At 45.5% G+C, this 18,114-nt stretch overlaps 1 protein-coding gene across 1 annotated transcript in view; it reads left to right on the top strand.

Moving 5' to 3' along the window:
• Positions 1 to 17,822, top strand: part of VWF (von Willebrand factor) — a 166,457-nt gene extending 148,635 nt beyond the window's left edge. Inside the window, exons 45-52 of the mRNA XM_073020414.1 lie at positions 1,227 to 1,407; positions 2,442 to 2,482; positions 3,010 to 3,126; positions 12,890 to 12,988; positions 14,144 to 14,272; positions 14,776 to 14,815; positions 16,836 to 16,933; positions 17,508 to 17,822. Of these exons, the coding sequence (XP_072876515.1) occupies positions 1,227 to 1,407; positions 2,442 to 2,482; positions 3,010 to 3,126; positions 12,890 to 12,988; positions 14,144 to 14,272; positions 14,776 to 14,815; positions 16,836 to 16,933; positions 17,508 to 17,696 (894 nt within the window). The 3' untranslated portion in view covers positions 17,697 to 17,822. The remainder of the gene's footprint in view (positions 1 to 1,226; positions 1,408 to 2,441; positions 2,483 to 3,009; positions 3,127 to 12,889; positions 12,989 to 14,143; positions 14,273 to 14,775; positions 14,816 to 16,835; positions 16,934 to 17,507) is intronic.
• The last annotated feature ends 292 nt before the right edge of the window (positions 17,823 to 18,114 follow it).

The following is an 18,114-nucleotide window of genomic DNA, read 5'->3' as shown; positions in this document are numbered from 1 at the left end:
ACCTCCCCCTCTAGTCCGAGTTGCCTCTGTGTTCCCTTCCCTGTGTTCTCCCCTCCCCACCTTTTAGTGCTTCTGCTCCCATGTGCCCTGGATGGAGGCAGGTTTTATTCCTCCTCCCCAGGGTCAAGGTACAGCTCAGATCAGAGGCTGCCCCATCCTGGAGGGGCGGAGAACCCCGGTCCCTTTGTGCTCAGTACTCCTGCCCCTTTCCCCATCTCTCATTTCCCTTCAAGGCCCGCCCCACCCTGCCCCTCATCGGTGTTTGCAAAACATAAGGTGACCTGGGCTTCTCTCCTCTACCTCAAGTCTCCATCTTAACTAAAAAACTTGGGTAATGGCAGTGGTTTTGCTGCTGAACCATGTCAGGGCAGCGGGGGTGGTGGCAATGGGTGCTCTTAATGGGCCGGTGGCCAAGGCTCAGTGAGTAAGTAATCAGAGGAGGGAGAGGTCTAGAGGGTGGAATCAGGCCTGCAGGGAGTCAGGAGTGGGAGGTGAAGAGAATGGCTGCAAGTGTTTGGCATTTTCTACACTTCATCTGGAAGGAGAAGAAATAAGCGGGCACCAGGAGTAGGTCAGGGCCTGAGATGGTGGCAGAGGGCACCTGGTTACATATCTGGGTGCTGGCCGACACAGGGCACTCACGGTGACATTTTCCGGGGAAGATCCTCCTGGTGACTTTCCTGAACCATGGTCTTGGGTCCTTTCAGTGCTTTTGGCCCGTGGTGACAACCCTTGAGATCAGGCTACCCGTGTGCAGCCCCGGACTCTTTATGGTCAGATTGCAGGGCTGTTGGGGTCCCAGGCCAGCCTTCTCAGGCTTCTGCCAGCTCCCTGTCTCCCCCTACCGTGGGAAGTGGCACCAGGCTGGGAAATGGGTGGGGCTTCCCCGCTGCACCTTCCATCTGGTGGCCCACACTGCTGCTGCTCGGCCAGTGTCTGAGCTCAGCTGAACCCAGTGCTGAGGAAGGGAGGGTGAGTTCCCTGGCTTCTCCAAGGTGCTTGCCTGGGTGCCTCAGTCAGGTGATTTTGACCGACTGTTTGGCACTCACTGAGATGAGCCCCACTCATCCCCTCCATGGGCCCTACCCTGTGGTGGGGACTTACAGGTTAAGCCAGGCCTCACGTCTAGAGTCCAAACCAACTCCCTGAGAGAAGAGCACCTTCCCATTGGGACCCTGGGCTCTAGCCCTGCCCCAGCTTGTTGGACTAATTCTGGTGCCCTTCAGGTCGGCTCCCACTGGGCCTCCCCGGAGAACCCCTGCCTCATCAATGAGTGTGTCCGAGTGAAGGAGGAGGTCTTTGTACAACAAAGGAACGTCTCCTGCCCCCAGCTAGAGGTCCCTGTCTGCCCCTCGGGCTTTCAGCTGAGCTGTAAGACCTCAGCGTGCTGCCTGAGCTGTCACTGTGGTAAGTCGTGCAGGCTGGGGCTGTGCTGGGCTGGACTGGGCCCCACCTTTAAGCCTCTCTTTCCACCTTTGGCTCCTGAATTCTTTGCCTTTTTAGCAACTTACGGAAATGGATAGGACCGAGATCGTCCCATCTGCTCCTATGGCTTTTATGAGACGCAAATAAAATGAGAAAACCATAGGAATTTCCCGAAGATCACTACATAGCGAGACTGGGATTCGACCCTAGGTTTCTCTGATTTGGAGACCACCTTTGTATGCTGTGACGTTTCACCCTGGGGAAGGCGTTCAACTTGCCACCCCGACCCTGCCAACAAACAAACAAAGGGCAACAACAACAAAAACTAGTTCTCTCTACGATATTCTGCTCTGAATTTTGTTTGTTTGTTTGAGGTGGATTCTCACTCTGGAGTGAGAGGCGCTATCTCTGGATAGGCTGGAGTGCAGTGGCGCTATCTTGTCTCACTGAAACTTCTGCCTCCTGGGTTCAAGCGTTTTTCCTGCCTCAGCCTTCCGAGTAGCTGGGATTACAGGCGTGTGCCACCACGCCTGGCAAATTTTTGTATTTATAGTAGAGATGTGGTTTTGCTACGTTGGCCGGGCTGGTCTTGAACTCCTGACCTCAAGTGATCCACCCACCTGGGCCTCCCAAAGTGCTGGGATTACAGGCGTGAACCACTGTGCCTGGCCCCTGAATTCTTGAAAGTGAAAATTTCAAGAGTAGCATTTCGTTGTTTCATAAACCCTAACATCTTCTCCTTTATCCCATCCCTTAAACGTAAATTCACATAAGCAAGTGCTGTCGCTTGGAGAATGTACGGAGCTCTTCTCACCGTGGGCTGCATGGGGAAGGGAGGCTGCTGTGGGCTCTGGCAGTAGGACCCCAGTGCTGGGTTGTGGGGGGAAAGGGCCGACAGATACAGGAGGGAGGCCCAGACACGGAGGAGGGAGCCCCAAAGAGAGCGAGCAGCCTGCTCACTGGTCTCATCGGGGTGTGTGGTGCCCACTCTCACTCTGCACTTCTCTCTCCCCCAGAGCCCGTGGAGGCCTGTATGCTCAATGGCACTATGATTGGGGTGAGCCGCTGCCCTCTTCTCCAGAGCAGGTGGTGGGGACAGGGAAGGGGGTACTGTGGGAAGGGTAGCAGGCAAGTCATTGTAAAGCAGAAATGAAGGAAACCGGGGAGACCTAACCCCAGCTTTCCACTGCCTGCGGGACATCCCTGGCATCCTGGAGCCCAGGCTAGGACCATCTTCCTCACTCTCCGGGCCTGTCTCTCACTCACTTCCTGGCCTCCACCTCAGGCACCTGTGCGTTTCTTCTGTGCACAGAGAAGTACTCTGAAGTCATTGTGCATATTTTAGTCTGTCCCCTCTGCCACTGCCTGGGCTGCCTCTTTGGCATGAAAGTTCTCACTCTTAACCATCTCAGTACTGGAGATGGGAGGACAGTAAGGCAATGGGCCATAGGAGACAGGAGGAGCAGCAGAGCGATGGCTCATGGGAGCTATGGGTGGGTGGGCAGGAGACAGCATATGGGAGTAAGGTGGCGGGGGGGACTGGGGGATGCTGGGGTGGCCTGACCCTGGTGCCTCTGGTTCCAGCCCGGGAAGAGTGTGATGATCGATGCATGCACAACCTGCCGCTGCATCGTGCAGGTGGGGATCATCTCTGGATTCAAGCTGGAGTGCAGGAAGACCATCTGCAATCCCTGCCCCCTGGTAAGAGAGGCTCGATGGGGACCGAGGGCATGGACTGGACGCTTGTGGGACCCTGGCAGTGGGACCTCACTGGGGTCTTTAAATAAATAAATCTTTCATAATTTTCTGATTATAAACAATATTTGACAATAATGAAGAAGAGAGTAAAAGTCACCCACCCAAATTGCCTGCCTCAGAAATAATTATAATTTTGGTTTTATAAGTTGCAAATATTTTCTTCCTGAGTTTTCACAATAGACACAATATTTGCCAGGCTGATGATATTATGTTTACAGTTCTGTATCCCTTTTTGTCTATTTTAAGAAATAGCACCACTGTTCTTTGAAAATATTAAAAATTAGTCAACAAATATTTATCAGACACCTCCTATGTGCAAGGCTCTACACAACATTCCTTTGAATGGAATGGATGTGCCTCATGTATACAACCAAGCTATTACCGGACATTTGGGTGGTTTCAAATATTTCACCCTGTTTTTGCTGGGGCACGCTGACGATGCTTGTTCTGAATGCCTCCTTGAGGTGGTTCTGAGAGGTGGACTCATCGTTTCTACTTTGGCAGATGAAACTGGCATTCCATGGGTTCAGTTGTGACTTTTAGTCCTACCTCACTGGGAAGTTTTGAGCCCCATGGCAGCAGGGCGGGGCCTGCAGCTCAGGAGGGGGCCTTGGCTTCTTCCTCAAGCTCCTTTCTGGATGTGGGGCTTCTGCTGTTTGAGAAAATGCCATTGGTCAGAGGAATTTCTTGTGAGCTAGACGCATGAACTGTGGGGATGGCTCTTTCAGAGAGCGCGGGGAAGTGCTTGCCTCAGCTCTGTGAGGCCGTCGGGGGCTGCCGCAAGGTGGAGAGGAGCCACTTAGGAGCAGGCAGCACAGTGGCCAGAGAGGCAGGGGTGGGGGCCGAGAGGTCGTGCAGGTGTGTTTTACACTGTTCAGGACAAGGGACAGGTAGATACTCTACATCTGTGTTCTTCATGGCACTTGGAGGTATCAAGCTCTAAGTGTGGGCTTAAAGAAGTATGGAGTGGATATGTCTGTAGGAGACACAGCTGTTTCTGAGAGAATGATTCAGAGAGAGCATTCCTTAATTAGGAAGAAGGTAAGTATGTGGTTTTCCTTTTGCTTATATTTTAAAAAATCCCAGTTGATGTTTTATGATTCGGGGCCCAGTTGTGTGCATGCATGTGTGCGCGCGCGTGTGTATGTATTGTGTAACAACCCACCAGAACACATCTGGGCTTCCATATGGAATGAAACAATGCTGCCTGCAGTCTTGTGGCATCCCTTTTTCCTGGAATGTCCACTGATGTCCAATCAGGGCAGCCAGGAGACAGCGGGCGGCCCACCCCAATGCCGGCCGGTGGATAGGGGCCGTGCAGCCTGCTCTCTGGAGGGCGGGCCCGCTCTCTCTGCAGTGCCCTCTGGTGTTCAGAGGGAGCCACAGCTGCTTCCTCCGCGTCTGGAGAAATCCACCTTTAGAATCCAGTCTCAGATGGAGGTTTCCAGATACTCAAAAATCCATGGTCCTATTTGGCCTGTGTATTCTTCTTTTCCTCCAAAATTCTTCTATCTCCCAGGGGAGTGCAGCCACCTCCTGTCTCCTGAGATCCTTTAGATTCCCTCTCCCTCTATGCATCTCTCAAGCCTTGCTGAAGCCGGCCTCTGCTGATCCCGTTCTAGCTCAGCATCCTCCGCTAGTCCTACTACGTCTTCTGCCATGAAAGGTCTCTGGGACATCTCCTGGGGGCGGGGGTAGCTGTGGTGAATTAAGGCTGGGTAGATCGGCTTGAACTGTGCACATCCGGCTGAAATGTCAGCATTGCCCAAGATGTGAGTCTTCTGTTGCCTCCCAGGGGAGACAATGCTTGTACCTAAAGGGAGAGCAGCAGAAGGTGGTTTGTGCTGATGAGTGGTTGAGATGAGGCTTGACAGCTGACCGCTCAAGGAAAGCACGAGGAAGAGGGGTCACCCTGCCGTGGAACCCTGGAAAGGTGTCCCAGAGGAGGGCCACCCTGAGTGGACCTCGAGCCATGAATGGGTGGAATGTTGAATAGACCTTCCAGGGAAGGGCATGGTGAATGAAGAACCGGCAGCCAGAGGCCAGGGTTAGAAAAGGGAAACACGAGGAGGTGGCTGGGAGGGCTGCGAGCAGTTGATGAAATACATGGAAAGGGGCCATGGAGGATGGTGTGCAAGGCAGTTTTAGGAGGACAACTGTGTGAGGAAAGCAGGACTAATTGGCTGCTCAGACCTAAACAAGCGAACTCGGGAGCTGGTTGGGAACTTGCTCAGCAGGAGGAGGAAGTGGCTGCTCCTGAAAAGGATGTTTCCTGCAACGATCCAGTGTTCTGGGGAAACCCAGAAGGCAGCTCTGCCCTCTCCGTGAACGAAGGCATGTGGAACACACACCCATAGCCGGCAGCAGCCAGGAAATCCAGCAGTGCCCAAACAAGTCCTGTTCATCGTGCGCGGCTGTGGTCTGGTCCTGCAGGGCAGCAGACATGCTGCAGAGTGGGCGTTTCCTCTACGCGCTCTCCTCGCCTCCCTTGCCTCTTCCAAGCCCCTGCCACACCCTTAACACTGTTGCCCCCTTCTGCTTATTTTCTGCCTCCTTTCCCTTTTCTTCTAAATCTTTCTTCTCCCGTAACTGCCCTCCACCTTTGCTTTTCTTGGCCTCACTTTGCCCTCTGCCTCCTGCTGTGTGGATTTGGCCTCCCTGACTGCTCTGTCCTGCCTGGCTTTTCCTTCTGCCTGCTTCTGAAGACATGTCACGTTCATGGCTTGATTTATGAGAGCAAATGGCTTAAATTAATCTCCGAGCAAGCTTACCGACTCCTAACCTTGATCTTGGGACAGGTCATCTGTCTGGGTGCTCCAAATTGACTTGGTGATTCATAATAGAAAAGCCTCAGGACCCCAATGAATGGATCTCTGAATGGTGATCACTGAATGTGGTGAGAGGAGAAAAAGAATGACAACAGAGTTGGCTTCTCACAAAACTAAATTCTTTAAAAAATTTTGGGATTATGTGATTGTGTTCTTTCTGTTTTTTTGGGGGTACGAAGATGGAAAGGGTCAAAACTTTAATTTTTTTCTTCTAAAGAAAGCGACACTAATTTTTAGGGAATGATGAGACAGTGGATGGTTTTATTTATTATTTATTTATTTATTTATAGACAGAGTCTGTCTCTGTCGCCCAGGCTGGAGTGCAGTGGTGTGATACCGGCTCACTGCAAGCTTGGCCTCCTGGGTTCACGCTGTTCTCCTGCCTCAGCTTCCCGGGTAGCTGGGACTACAGGCGCCTGCCACCACGCCTGGCTAATTTTTTTTTTTTTTTTTTTTTTGTATTTTTTAGTAGAGACGGGGTTTCACCGTGTTAGCCAGGATGGTCTCAATCTCCTGATCTCGTGATCTGCCCACCTCGGCCTCCCGAAGTGCTGGGATTACAGGCGTGAGCCACTGCGCATGACTGCTTTATGGTTTTTATTTTATTAAAATTGTTTAAAACACTCTTACCTTGCAAAATAAAAAGTTGCCAACCCTGTTTTTCTCCCAGTCCTGCTGTCTCGAAGCTGCTTCTTTGTCCGACGCCAATATAAATAAGGGGCTCTTACTGTATACCACCGTCAACAAGTCCGTAGCTGCACTGAGCTGTGATTGCACCACCTGTGCTCCAGCCTGGGTGACAGCCAGACCTTGTCTCAAAAATGAAACAAAACAAGAAAACAAGTTCCTAGCTGAACTTACCTCCTCTGTGAGTGTAGGGGTGCCAATGCGGGGCCAGATGCTGGGGTTACAAGAGAACAGCAGAGACAATTTGCAACTTCCCATACTTCTCAGGGAGAAGTTTTTTCCAGCATTGTATTGGGAGTTCCAGTTACTTCCTCACCATTGCTTGGTATTGTCATGCTTTTCTATTTTAGCCATTGTGAAGTGATATCTTCTAGCATTTTTTCCTTACTGCTTCTCTAATTTCAGAATCTTCTAGTAGTTTAAATTTGCATTTCTCTGTCGGCTAATGATGTAGAGCATCTTACATACTTACTGGTTATATCATCTTTTGTGATGTGTTTGTTCAAGCTTTTGGCCATTTTTATATTGGGGTGTTTGCCCTTTAATGATTATGATTTTTTTCTGTATTTTGGATACTAGTCCTTTATTAAGGTATCTAATATTTTTTTCAGCCGATGGCTCAGCTTTTATTTTTCTTCGTTGTGTCTTTTGAAGATCAGGAGTTTAATTTTGATAAAATTCAGTTTATAGATGGTTTTCTTTTATGGTTAGTGCTTTTCATGTCCTGTTTAAGAAATTTTTGGCCGGGCGCAGTGGCTCACGCCTGTAATCCCAGCACTTTGGGAGGCCGAGGTGGGCGGATCACAAGGTCAGGAGATCGAGACCATCCTGGCTAACATGGTGAAACCCTGTCTCTACTAAAAAATAGAAAAAAAATTAGCCGGGCGCAGTGGCGGGCGCCTGTAGTCCCAGCTACTCGGGAGGCTGAGGCAGGAGAATGGCGTGAACCCGGGAGGCGGAGCTTGCAGTGAGCCGAGATTGCGCCACTGCACTCCAGCCTGGGCGACTGAGCGAGACTCTGTCTCAAAAAAAAAAAAAAAAAAAAAAAAATTTTATCCATTTTAGGGTCGTGAAGATAGTCTCCTATGTTTTCTTTTAGAAGCATTATAGTTTAGTTTTATGTTTAGGTCTATGATCCATGAGGAATTAAATTTTAAATATGGTATAAAGTAGAGGTCTCCCTTATGGCTGTCCGGTGGATCCAGCACCATTTGTTGAAAAATGATCCTTTCCTTATTGAATTACGTTGGTACCTTTGTAAAAAATGAATTGCTGGCCGGCCGTGGTGGCTCACGCCTGTAATCCCAGCACTTTGGGAGGCTGAGAGGCAGGCAGATCACGAAGTCAAGAGATCGAGACCATCGTGGTCAACATAGTGAAACCCCATCTCTACTAAAAATACAAAAATTAGCTGGGCATGGTGGCAGGTGCCTGTAATCCCACCTACTCAGGAGGCTGAGGCAGGAGAATCACTTGAACCAGGCGGGGCAGAAGTTGCAGTGAGCCGAGATCACGCCACTCTACTCCAGCCTGGTAACAGAGTGAGACTCTGTCTCCAAAAAAAAAAAAAAAAAAAAAAAAAAAAAGAATTGCCTGTATATGTATGGATCAATTGCTAGGTTCCTTTTTTTCTGATCCTTTAATTTGTCTATCCTTATGGTCACACCACTGTCTTGATTACTGTAACTTTATGGTTAGCCTTGAATTTAGATAATTCAAGTTCTTCAACTTTGTTCTTTTTCAAGATTGTTTTGGCTATTGAATGTCCTTTCAATTCCTATATAAATTTAGAGTCATCTTGTTAATCTTTATTTAAAAAAGTGTTTATGCCGGATTATATTGAACCTATAGGTTAATCTGGAGAGAAAGGATGTCTAATCAATGTTGAGTTTTTCAATCTAGGAACACAGTATATCTCCTCAATTATTTAGGTCTTGTTCTCAGTCTGTGCTGCTGTAACACAATACCTGAGATTGGGTAATTTATGAAGAACAAAAATTAATTTTTTCACTGTTCTGGAGGTCCAAGATTAAGGTACCAGCAGATTTGATGTCTGATGATGGCCTGTTCTTCATAGGCACTGCTTTCTCATGGCATCCACCTGTGGCAGAGGGTGGAAAGGCAAAAGGCACTAGGGCATTCCCTTTGACTTTTTTTTTTTTGAATAACAGCACAGATTCACTCATGAGAGTGGAGCCCTCATAACTTAATCACTTAGGCCCCATCTCTTAATACCATCAGTTGGGGGTTTAAATCCCAACATAGGAATTTTGAAGGGACACACACATTCACATCTTAGCAGTCTTCTTTAATTTTTTCCTGCAATGATTTTTTTTTGTGTGTGTAGATGCACAAATTTTGTTACGTTTATTACCTAGTATTTGGATGATCCTGTGAATGGAAGTTTTTAAAAAATTTTATATTTTGTTTGTTGCTTTTATAAAATTAGTTTTTATATTTTGATCTTGTATTCTTCAGCCTTGCTAAATTCACTTACTAGTTGTAGTAACGGTGTTTTATCTTTTTTTTTTTTTTGAGGGGGCAGATTCCTAAGGATTTTCTTCATGAACAGTTATGACACCTTCAAATAGAGACAGCTTTTACTTCTTTTGAAATCTTTATATATTCTGTTTTGTTTTTCTTGCTTATCAAACTGGCTGATACAATCAGTACAATATTGAATAGAACTGATGGGAATGTTTTGTTTCTGATCTTGGAGGGAGTTAACTCATTAAGTACAATATAGTTGGATGTTCAACAGCAGCAGTGCCCAAGCTTTTTGGCACCAGGGACCAGTTTTGCAGAAGACAGTTTTTCCATGGACCAGGGTTTGTGGAATGGTTTTGGGGTGATTCAAACGCATTTTGTTTATTACGTACCTTATTTCTATTATTATATTGTAATATGTAATGAAATAATTATGTAACTCACCATAAGGTAGAATCAGTGGGAGCTCTGAGCTTGTTTTCCTGCAGCTAGATAGTCCCATCTAGGGGTGATGGGAGACGGTGACAGGTCATCAGGCATTAGATTCCCATAAGGAGCACACAACCTGTATCCCTCGCATGCGCAGTTCACAGTAGGGTTTGGGCTCCTGTGAGAATCTAATGCTGGCTGCTGATCTGACAGGAGGCGGAGCTCAGTTGGTAATGTGAGCGATGGGAAGTGGCTGTAGATACAGATGAAGCTTCGCTTGTGGCCCGCTGCTCACCTCCTGCTGTGCAGCCCAGTTCCTAACAGGCCATAGACCGGACCGGTACTGGGGCCTCCTGTCCTATGGAATATTGAAGAAGTTCTCTTCTATTTATTTTAGTCCTGAGAGTTTCTACAATGAATGGGTTTTAAATTTTGTCAGAAAGTTTTGCTATATATTTTAAGATGACCGTATGGTTCCCTGTTAATTCTGTTAACATGAGGAATTGTATGGATTGATTTCACATGGTGAGCCAACCTTTCATTCTTTTGATAAACCCCCTTTCTTCATGACGTGTTATCCTGTTTCACATCTGCTGCTAGATCCATTTGCTCGTATTTTGTTAAGGATTTTTATGTTTATGTTAGGAGAGAGAGGTTTCTAATTTTCTTCTCTTTAATGCTTTTGTTAGATTTTGATGTCAGGGTTATGCTAGATCCAACAAAATATGGTGGTGTTTTCTAAAGAGCTTATGTAAAATTGGTGTTATTTCTTCCGAAAATTTTTGGCAGATTTCATCAGTGAAGCTTACTAGGCTTGAAGCTTTTCATGTGGAAAAGTTTTATATATAAAATTCAACTTTTAAAATGGAAAGACAGATTTTCTGTTTCTTCTTGAATTAATTTGGTAAATCGGTTTTTCATGGAACTTATCCATGTATTTAAGTTGGTCAAATTTAGTTACACAAAGTTGTTTATAACATTTCCTTATTATACTTTTAATATCTGTGGAATCTGCAGTTGTAAACCTTCTATTTCTAATACTGATAATTTGTTTCTTTTTATTTTCTTGATTAGAGATTTTCTTATTTTGACTACTTTGTCTATTATGTATTATATATTGATTTTATTATCATTTATCTTTCAAAGATCCAACTTTTGCCTTTGTTGTTTTACTTTTTATATTTTTATTTTCTAGTTTATTGATTTCTGCCCTTATTTTTATTATGTCCTGTCATTTAATGACTGGGTCTAATTTGCTCTTCTTTTACTAGCATCTTAATATGGAAGCTTAGCTCATGATTTTCTAATATAAGCATTTAAAATATAAATTTTCCTTCAAGAACTGTTTTTGCTGTACTCCTCAGATTTTGATATATTTTTATTGCCTCTAGATAAAAATATTTATTTTTTGATCCATGGGCTATTTAAAAGTATTCTATTTAATTTCCAAATATGGTGGTGTGTTTTTCAATACTTTATTGTTGCTAATTTCAATATAATTTCATTATATTGAATAATCTCTAAGATTTCACAATCTCGACATTTATTTACTTGTTTAGTCAGTCTCTGTTTATCCATGTTTACATTTTTATGGCCCACAATGTGGTCTGTCTTTGTGAATATTCCATGTGCATTTGAGAATAATGTATGCTCTGCAGTTTTGGAACGTAATGGTTTATTATTTCCAACTAGGTCATATTGGTTTTTATAGTTTTCCAAATCCTCTGTATCTTCATTTATCTTTTTCCTGCTTGTTTTTATCAGTTACTGAGAGAACATAAAAATCACTGACGAAGATTGTGGATTAGCCTATTTCTCCCTTTAGTTCTATCCATGTTTCTTTATAATAAAGGTTAAGTTTGGTTCTAGAATGTGGTTAGATTATTGGGGGTTCATTTTGAACTATAGAAGTCTTGATTCTTAAACTACATTAGGGAAGGTCTAGTTCTGTATTTTTCTTAGCCGTAGGCTGAATATTTTAGTCCTGAGACACAGTGTTTACTCTGAAGGCTTGTCCCTTATGAAGTTCCAGTGGGAACCCAGGTGTTTACCTAGCCCCTCCAACTTGTTAGAATTCAGACTGCAAACTCTCTCCTGTGTGGTGTGTGGCAGCTGAAATTTCTGTTCAGGTCTTTGAGCTTTCCAGCTACTGTTTTGTCTCTGGGCTCCTTGTAGGCTCACCTATAGATGTATAATTAAGGGATCAACCAAACCGTTCAGAGGAGTTTACATGCAGATTTAGGGGCTGCTTCTTTCTGACTTCCTCTTTTCTGGCATTTTCCCCTTTAGTTTCCAGCTATTCTAGCAGTTCCAAACTCTGTCTGCTGAGTCCTTAGGCAAATACAACTACCATTTTCTGCTTGAGTTCTGGCTGTCCAGTGCCATACAGATGGCTCTCATGGGAAAAGCCGTTTAAACATGCATCTTGTCCGTTATGGTTCCTTTTTTCAAGGATCAAATAATCTAGACTTTCTTCTTGATTTTGGTCTTCTTCCAGTGCTTTTGAACAGTTGCTTTAAATATTTCGTCAATTGTTTATAATCATCGTCTGCAGGAGGGTTAGTCCAGTACAGTCCACTGTGCCATAACTAGAGCCAGACCTTCATCAAAAGTTTCTAAACTGAGGAGGGACAAGAGTAGACGTAGGCTTTAAGAAGGTCATTCTGGCAGCTGTTGGTAACCTGTAGCAGGGTAGCAAGAATGAAGGTAGGAAGACAAAATAAAACTATCACAAGAGTCCCTAGTAGATGATAGTTATTTAGACTCGATGATGAAAGAGGAGACTGGTCATGACAAGCAATGGATGAGTTTGAGATAAATTTTTGGCAAGATTTGGTGATAAGCAGGGGATGAGAAAAAAGGGGAAGTCAAGGATAACTCTCAGATTTCTTGTTTGAAAGACTGGGTGATTAACACCATTTACTGAAGTAGGGAATTTGAGATTTGAGGCAAAAATCAAATTTCCTTTTGGATGCAAGTCTCAAGATGACAATAACATGTCCAGTAAACATGTGAATTTGTAAGTCTGAAGCTCAGGGAAAAGGTCTCGTTTAATAGGTCTGGTTGCTGCAACTTGAGTGAGATGTACACACGCAGAGGGAAGGAATGCTACCTAGGGGATTGAGAACGGACAAAAGCTACTTGGATGCTGACTTTCCGAATTTTAGGTGAAACTACTGGATAGGAGAGATGAGAGGCCAGCAAACTAAGCCTACTTATAATTGGGATGTTTTAGGGAGGTTAACTGTGGCTGCTTTTTCCCCCTCTGGATACAGGGTTACAAGGAAGAAAATAACACAGGTGAATGTTGCGGGAGATGTTTGCCTACAGCTTGCACCATTCGGCTAAGAGGAGGACAGATCATGACACTGAAGGTAGGAGCAAGCTGAACGCAGGGGCTCCCTCAGATATCACCATCTTGCTTCCCTTTTTGGAAATTTTTCTTCAAGAGAGAGGGACTAAGTTTGGTTCAGTATTGGCTTCTTTTTCTACTACTTTCTGATTATATAAAGAAAAGATAGATGACTTATTGCAGGCGCAGAATTTTCTCTTTTATTTAGTTACTTTGTTGCTCTTCTTGATAGGAGTGTACTTGGTGTATGGCCTCACGATTTGGAGTTGATTTTTTTTTTTTCTTTTTTTTCTTTTTTTTCTTTTTTTTCTTTTTTTTCTTTTTTGAGATGGAGTCTGGCTCTGTTGCCAGGCTGGAGTGCAATGTCGCGATCTCGATTCACTGCAACCTCCGCCTCCTGGGTTCAAGTGATTTCCCTGTCTCAGCCTCCCGAGTAGCTGGGACTACAGGCTCCCGCCACCACACCCGGCTAATTTTTTTTTTTGCATTTTTAGTATAGACGGGGTTTCACCATGTTAGCCAGGATGGTCTCGATCTCCTGACCTCATGATCTGCCTGCCTCAGCCTCCCAAAGTGCTGGGATTACAGGCGTGAGCCACCGAGCCCAGCCTAATTTTTGTATTTTTAGTAGACATGGGATTTCACCATGTTGGCCAGGATGGTCTCGATCTCTTGACCTCGTGATCTGCCCACCTTGGCCTCCCAAAGTGCTGGGATTACAGGTGTGAGCCACCGTGCCCAGCCTGGAGGTGGTTGATCTTTAAGATTTTCTCTAGCCTTGGGAGTCTCTAAGACTGGACAGGCCATCAGGGTGAAACAAACTGTGATCTGTGAAGTCCGGACTACCTGGTGGGGCTGGGAGGTAGTGCCCTTGGTTCAACTCTAGTTCAGTTATCGACTAGCCACTTTGCTGTTGCTATATCCCAATCCTTCAAGCATTTAACTGGTCGGAAGAGTCTACAAAGCAGCCCTGTTCATAGGATACAAGCTGTAAAACTGGGACTCCACTTCTGGTCTGTGTTCTGGGTGTGGGGGCTTTATTATACATTGTCTTGTTCTTGCTTCATGGTTCTCCAGATTGTTTCATCACCTCCATGGAGTCAAGCTCATGGTTTGAAGTGGCTTTGTGAACCAAACACTATCTCTGACTTTACCCACTCCTCCTCTTGCCTTCCAGCGTGATGAGACGCTCCAGGATGGCTGTGATACTCACTTCTGCAAGGTCAATGAGAGAGGAGAGTACTTCTGGGAGAAGAGGGTCACAGGCTGCCCGCCCTTTGATGAACACAAGTGTCTGGCTGAGGGAGTGAGTACTCATTCTCTTGACTGTCTCCATCTCTTAAGAACACAATCCTTCTGAAGAGCGTGCATCCCAGCTCTGGTGTAATATCCCAGTGTCTGAGGTGGATCTCTGGCCTTGTTGAAGAATCAGTGAGATTATGAAATCAAAGCCTATGGAGAGGGAAAATTCTCTGAAATATGGGATGTTTTAAAAAAACATTTTCCTTGAGGGAGGCTGAGTGTGTGATTCTTGAATAGGAAGATGTGAGATCAAACGGATTCTTAGTCTCCCTGGTAATGAAGATCCTGATGACTCATTTGGAAGAGAATTCAGAGTAATCACAATTGTTTCAGCCTGGTCAGGGAGGGTGGTCAAGCTGCTCACATTTATGATAGGAAAGCATAGTTTACATGTGGACACTTAAGCGCAGGGCTGTGAGTTCAGAGCTAAACATTGGCCCGGAGTGACCTGAAAGCTGTCTGCTCTGTACTGTTTGTGTCTAACCTGCAACTTCGCTGTTTTCTTAGGGTAAAATTATGAAAATTCCGGGCACCTGCTGTGACACATGTGAGTACATGACTAATATCTTGTCCCTTGAAACCCATCAGAGCAGTCTAGGGGCTCTTTGCAGCTTGCTCCTTGAAACCCATTAGCAAGCCCAATGACTGTTGTTTGGAGTAAGCTTTATTTCAGAAAGAGATTTCTTGACCACTGGTTCAGTCTTGCAGGGAGCAGCCTCCGCTCCTTGGATGTCATCAGACTGCCCTCTTGAACTCCCTTTTAGATGCCCGTGGAGCAATCTCTCTCCCCTTTTCCTGCAAACTCCCTCCTGTCTCCAGCTTCTTACGTGCCTATCCCCTCATAGGATCTTTGATTGCTCATAGTCCTATCCTGGGACAATATCTTCTCTCTCCAACCAAAGCTTCTTAAAGACAGGCACCTTGGATCTCTGATCTTGACAGAGTAGACTCTCAACACATGTCTATTCATGAGTGTGCTAAAGCTATCTCAAAGAGAAAGCTAAGCCACCAGCTGACTAACAACAGCCCGCATGTGCCATGGGTGCTGGTCTAAGTTTATCACCCCCTCTTCTTCACTCTGAGTCCTCTTGACCTTGTAGTTATGTCATACTGATTGGTTCTTATTGCTCGCAGCAGCGGCTTTGGAGACGATACACAAATCTGCACATCAGTGTTCTTCCCATACATGCTTGTGTTTATGAGCACAAATAACTTTCAGGATCCCAATGCTAATGCCATATTTTCTGAATATAGAATTACTTGCCTGGACTAATATTTTTTGTTTTAGGTTAGGGTTTTTTTTTTTTTTTTTTTTTTTTTGGTCCTAGGTTCACAGGTGCATGCTTGTTTACACGTAGTGAAAGGAAGAGTGAAAACATGAATACCTTCAGTGTTCAATCATTCTTTTCTTGATGGCTTACTGTAATTGCTGTACAGTAAGCCCCTGCAATTGCTGTAACCAAATAATTGCTGTACAGATAGCCCCTGCAATTGCTGTAACCAAATCTCAGATTGAGGAAACACTCTGAAAGCATGTCTTTCTGTGATTCCCATTTGCATGGTTTAAGAACGAGAAGTCAGGAAACCATCAAAGAAGAAGAATTATCTCTAGGCACACTGCACGTGGAATTTGGTTAAGAGACTGTTACCTACAAAACCACTGCAAAGGGTCTTTGTTGGTCAACGCATTCAAGAGGCTTCGAGATTTTAATGAGGACAATATAAGCCAGGCTCAGATTTAAATCCACAGCAACCTAGTTGGCCTAAATGTGTTTTTTTAATTCATCCTCTTAATGAATTTCCCTGGCAGGCAGGCTTTCCCGGTACAATGAAGTTATCTGGAAATTGGGAGGCAGACTCACATGTAGTTAGGGTTGATGTAGATTTGGAGCCATCTAAGGAGAGAGAACTCCCAGTGTTCAGATTGGAATGGTGAGCTGGCATTACATTTTCGAATTCCCAGTGGGTCAAGTAGAGCTTCCGATCTGAATGCCACTAACCCCTGTGTGAAAGGAAACCCATGTCAGCAACCTGGAGTCAGCAGTACCCAAAGAGAGGCCTTCACAAATGTGCCTAGGGATCTTCTCAGTCCCCAGAGAGGCAGGGTATACCCTTATATCACCATGACTTTGCCTTTCCTCTTACCCCAAGGCAGGAATGAATAGATGTAATTATACTTATTGACGACTTCATTGCCCATTAGTTTCTGAATGTAGTTACAAGCACAAGAGGGTTGCTTTAGCCATTTGGTTTTCAGAGTCTACAATGACATAAAGGCAAGTCTTATTCATTTTACATCACCATAGCACAGTGAGTTTAGGCTCTTTCTGCAATTAAAATTGTGCCATTAAGTGAATTAAGTCCAGCAGTAACTATATCTCTGCATATTTCAGGCCAGGAACAGCTGAGGTGAACCAGGATAACTCAATTCCCTCCTTGTGGTTGGCTTTGGTTATTTGGTTACTGTGAAAGGGACCTATTTCCAGCCCAGTGAGGACACTGGGGCTGAAGAGTGTTCTCTAGAACCCCAGCCAGTCCTCAAGTTTCACCTCTCACCTGTCCTGTAGGTGAGGAGCCCGAGTGCAATGACATCACTGCCAGGCTGCAGTATGTCAAGGTGGGAAGCTGTAAGTCCGAAGTAGAGGTGGATATCCACTACTGCCAGGTAAGGGCTCTGCTTCAATACGGCCTGGGGTGGGGAGGGCTGAGCCTCCGTGTTTGGATACCTATCCTTAGTTACATTCTAGAAGGATCTGGAAAATTCGCAGTTAAGAGAAGGAAAACTGGAAGCATTTTTTTTTTTTAAAGTAAGTGTTTTATTGAAGTAACTGGTAATTTTTGACTCCAGGAAAAAAACAAAAACGGAGGAAAGACTCAACAAATCCCTTACAAAAAATGGAGAGTTACTTGTGCAAGATGGAGACCACAATTCTTGAAGATCAATCAAACATATATAAAAATGACCTGCATAAAACATGCATAATCAGGCATAAAACATTTTATGCATTAACATGCATAAAAATTGCAGCTAGAGGGATGTGGGTATGATATAGAGGGAGAGGACATGTCAGACCTGTGATCTTCCTTTACAAATTGCCTAGCTGTCCTGGGTGCTTCTGGGTGAGATCAGATCTGCCTCGCTTGGAGGGGTCAGGGAGAAAGCAGGCTGCCCCAGAGCCCTGCCTAGGCCAGGACTTTCCACCATTGTGAAGCTCCCATCTTCCTCTGCTTTCTTGCAGGGCAAATGTGCCAGCAAAGCCATGTACTCCATTGACATCAACGATGTGCAGGACCAGTGCTCCTGCTGCTCTCCAACACGGACGGAGCCCATGCAGGTGCCCCTGCACTGCACCAATGGCTCTGTTGTGTACCACGAGGTTCTCAATGCATTGCAGTGCGAATGTTCCCCCAGGAAGTGCAGCAAGTGAGGCTGCTGCAGCTGCATAGGTGCCTGCTGCTGCCTGCCTTGGCCTGACCGGCCAGAGTGCTGCCAGTCCTCTGCATGTTCTGCTCTTGTGCCTTTCTGGGCCCACAATAAAGGCTGAGCTCTTAGCTTGCAGAAGGCTGCTGGTGCACTGTGTCCTAGGGCTGAGATGGCAACGGTGGGCAGGGGCTGAGTTCTGAGACTGGTTCTGAGGAAGGAAGCACAGGCCACATCTGCAAGCCTCAGTGTCAGTGCGAGATACTGCCAACCTCTGGGGAAAAGTGAGGTCTTTGCCTCCAGGGGTGGGAAAGGCATAGTGTGGGATAGGCCTTTTCCGAAACGTAGCACGAAATAAAAGGGATTTTCCCAGGAACACTGGGTTCTCCAGTCTCTGTATGGAGGGGCTTCTGAACCTAGCAGAG

Source organism: Chlorocebus sabaeus, chromosome 11 (genome assembly GCF_047675955.1).
Source record: "Chlorocebus sabaeus isolate Y175 chromosome 11, mChlSab1.0.hap1, whole genome shotgun sequence".
Taxonomy (NCBI): Eukaryota; Metazoa; Chordata; class Mammalia; order Primates; family Cercopithecidae; genus Chlorocebus; species Chlorocebus sabaeus.
This window is presented reverse-complemented; position numbering and strand designations above follow the sequence as displayed.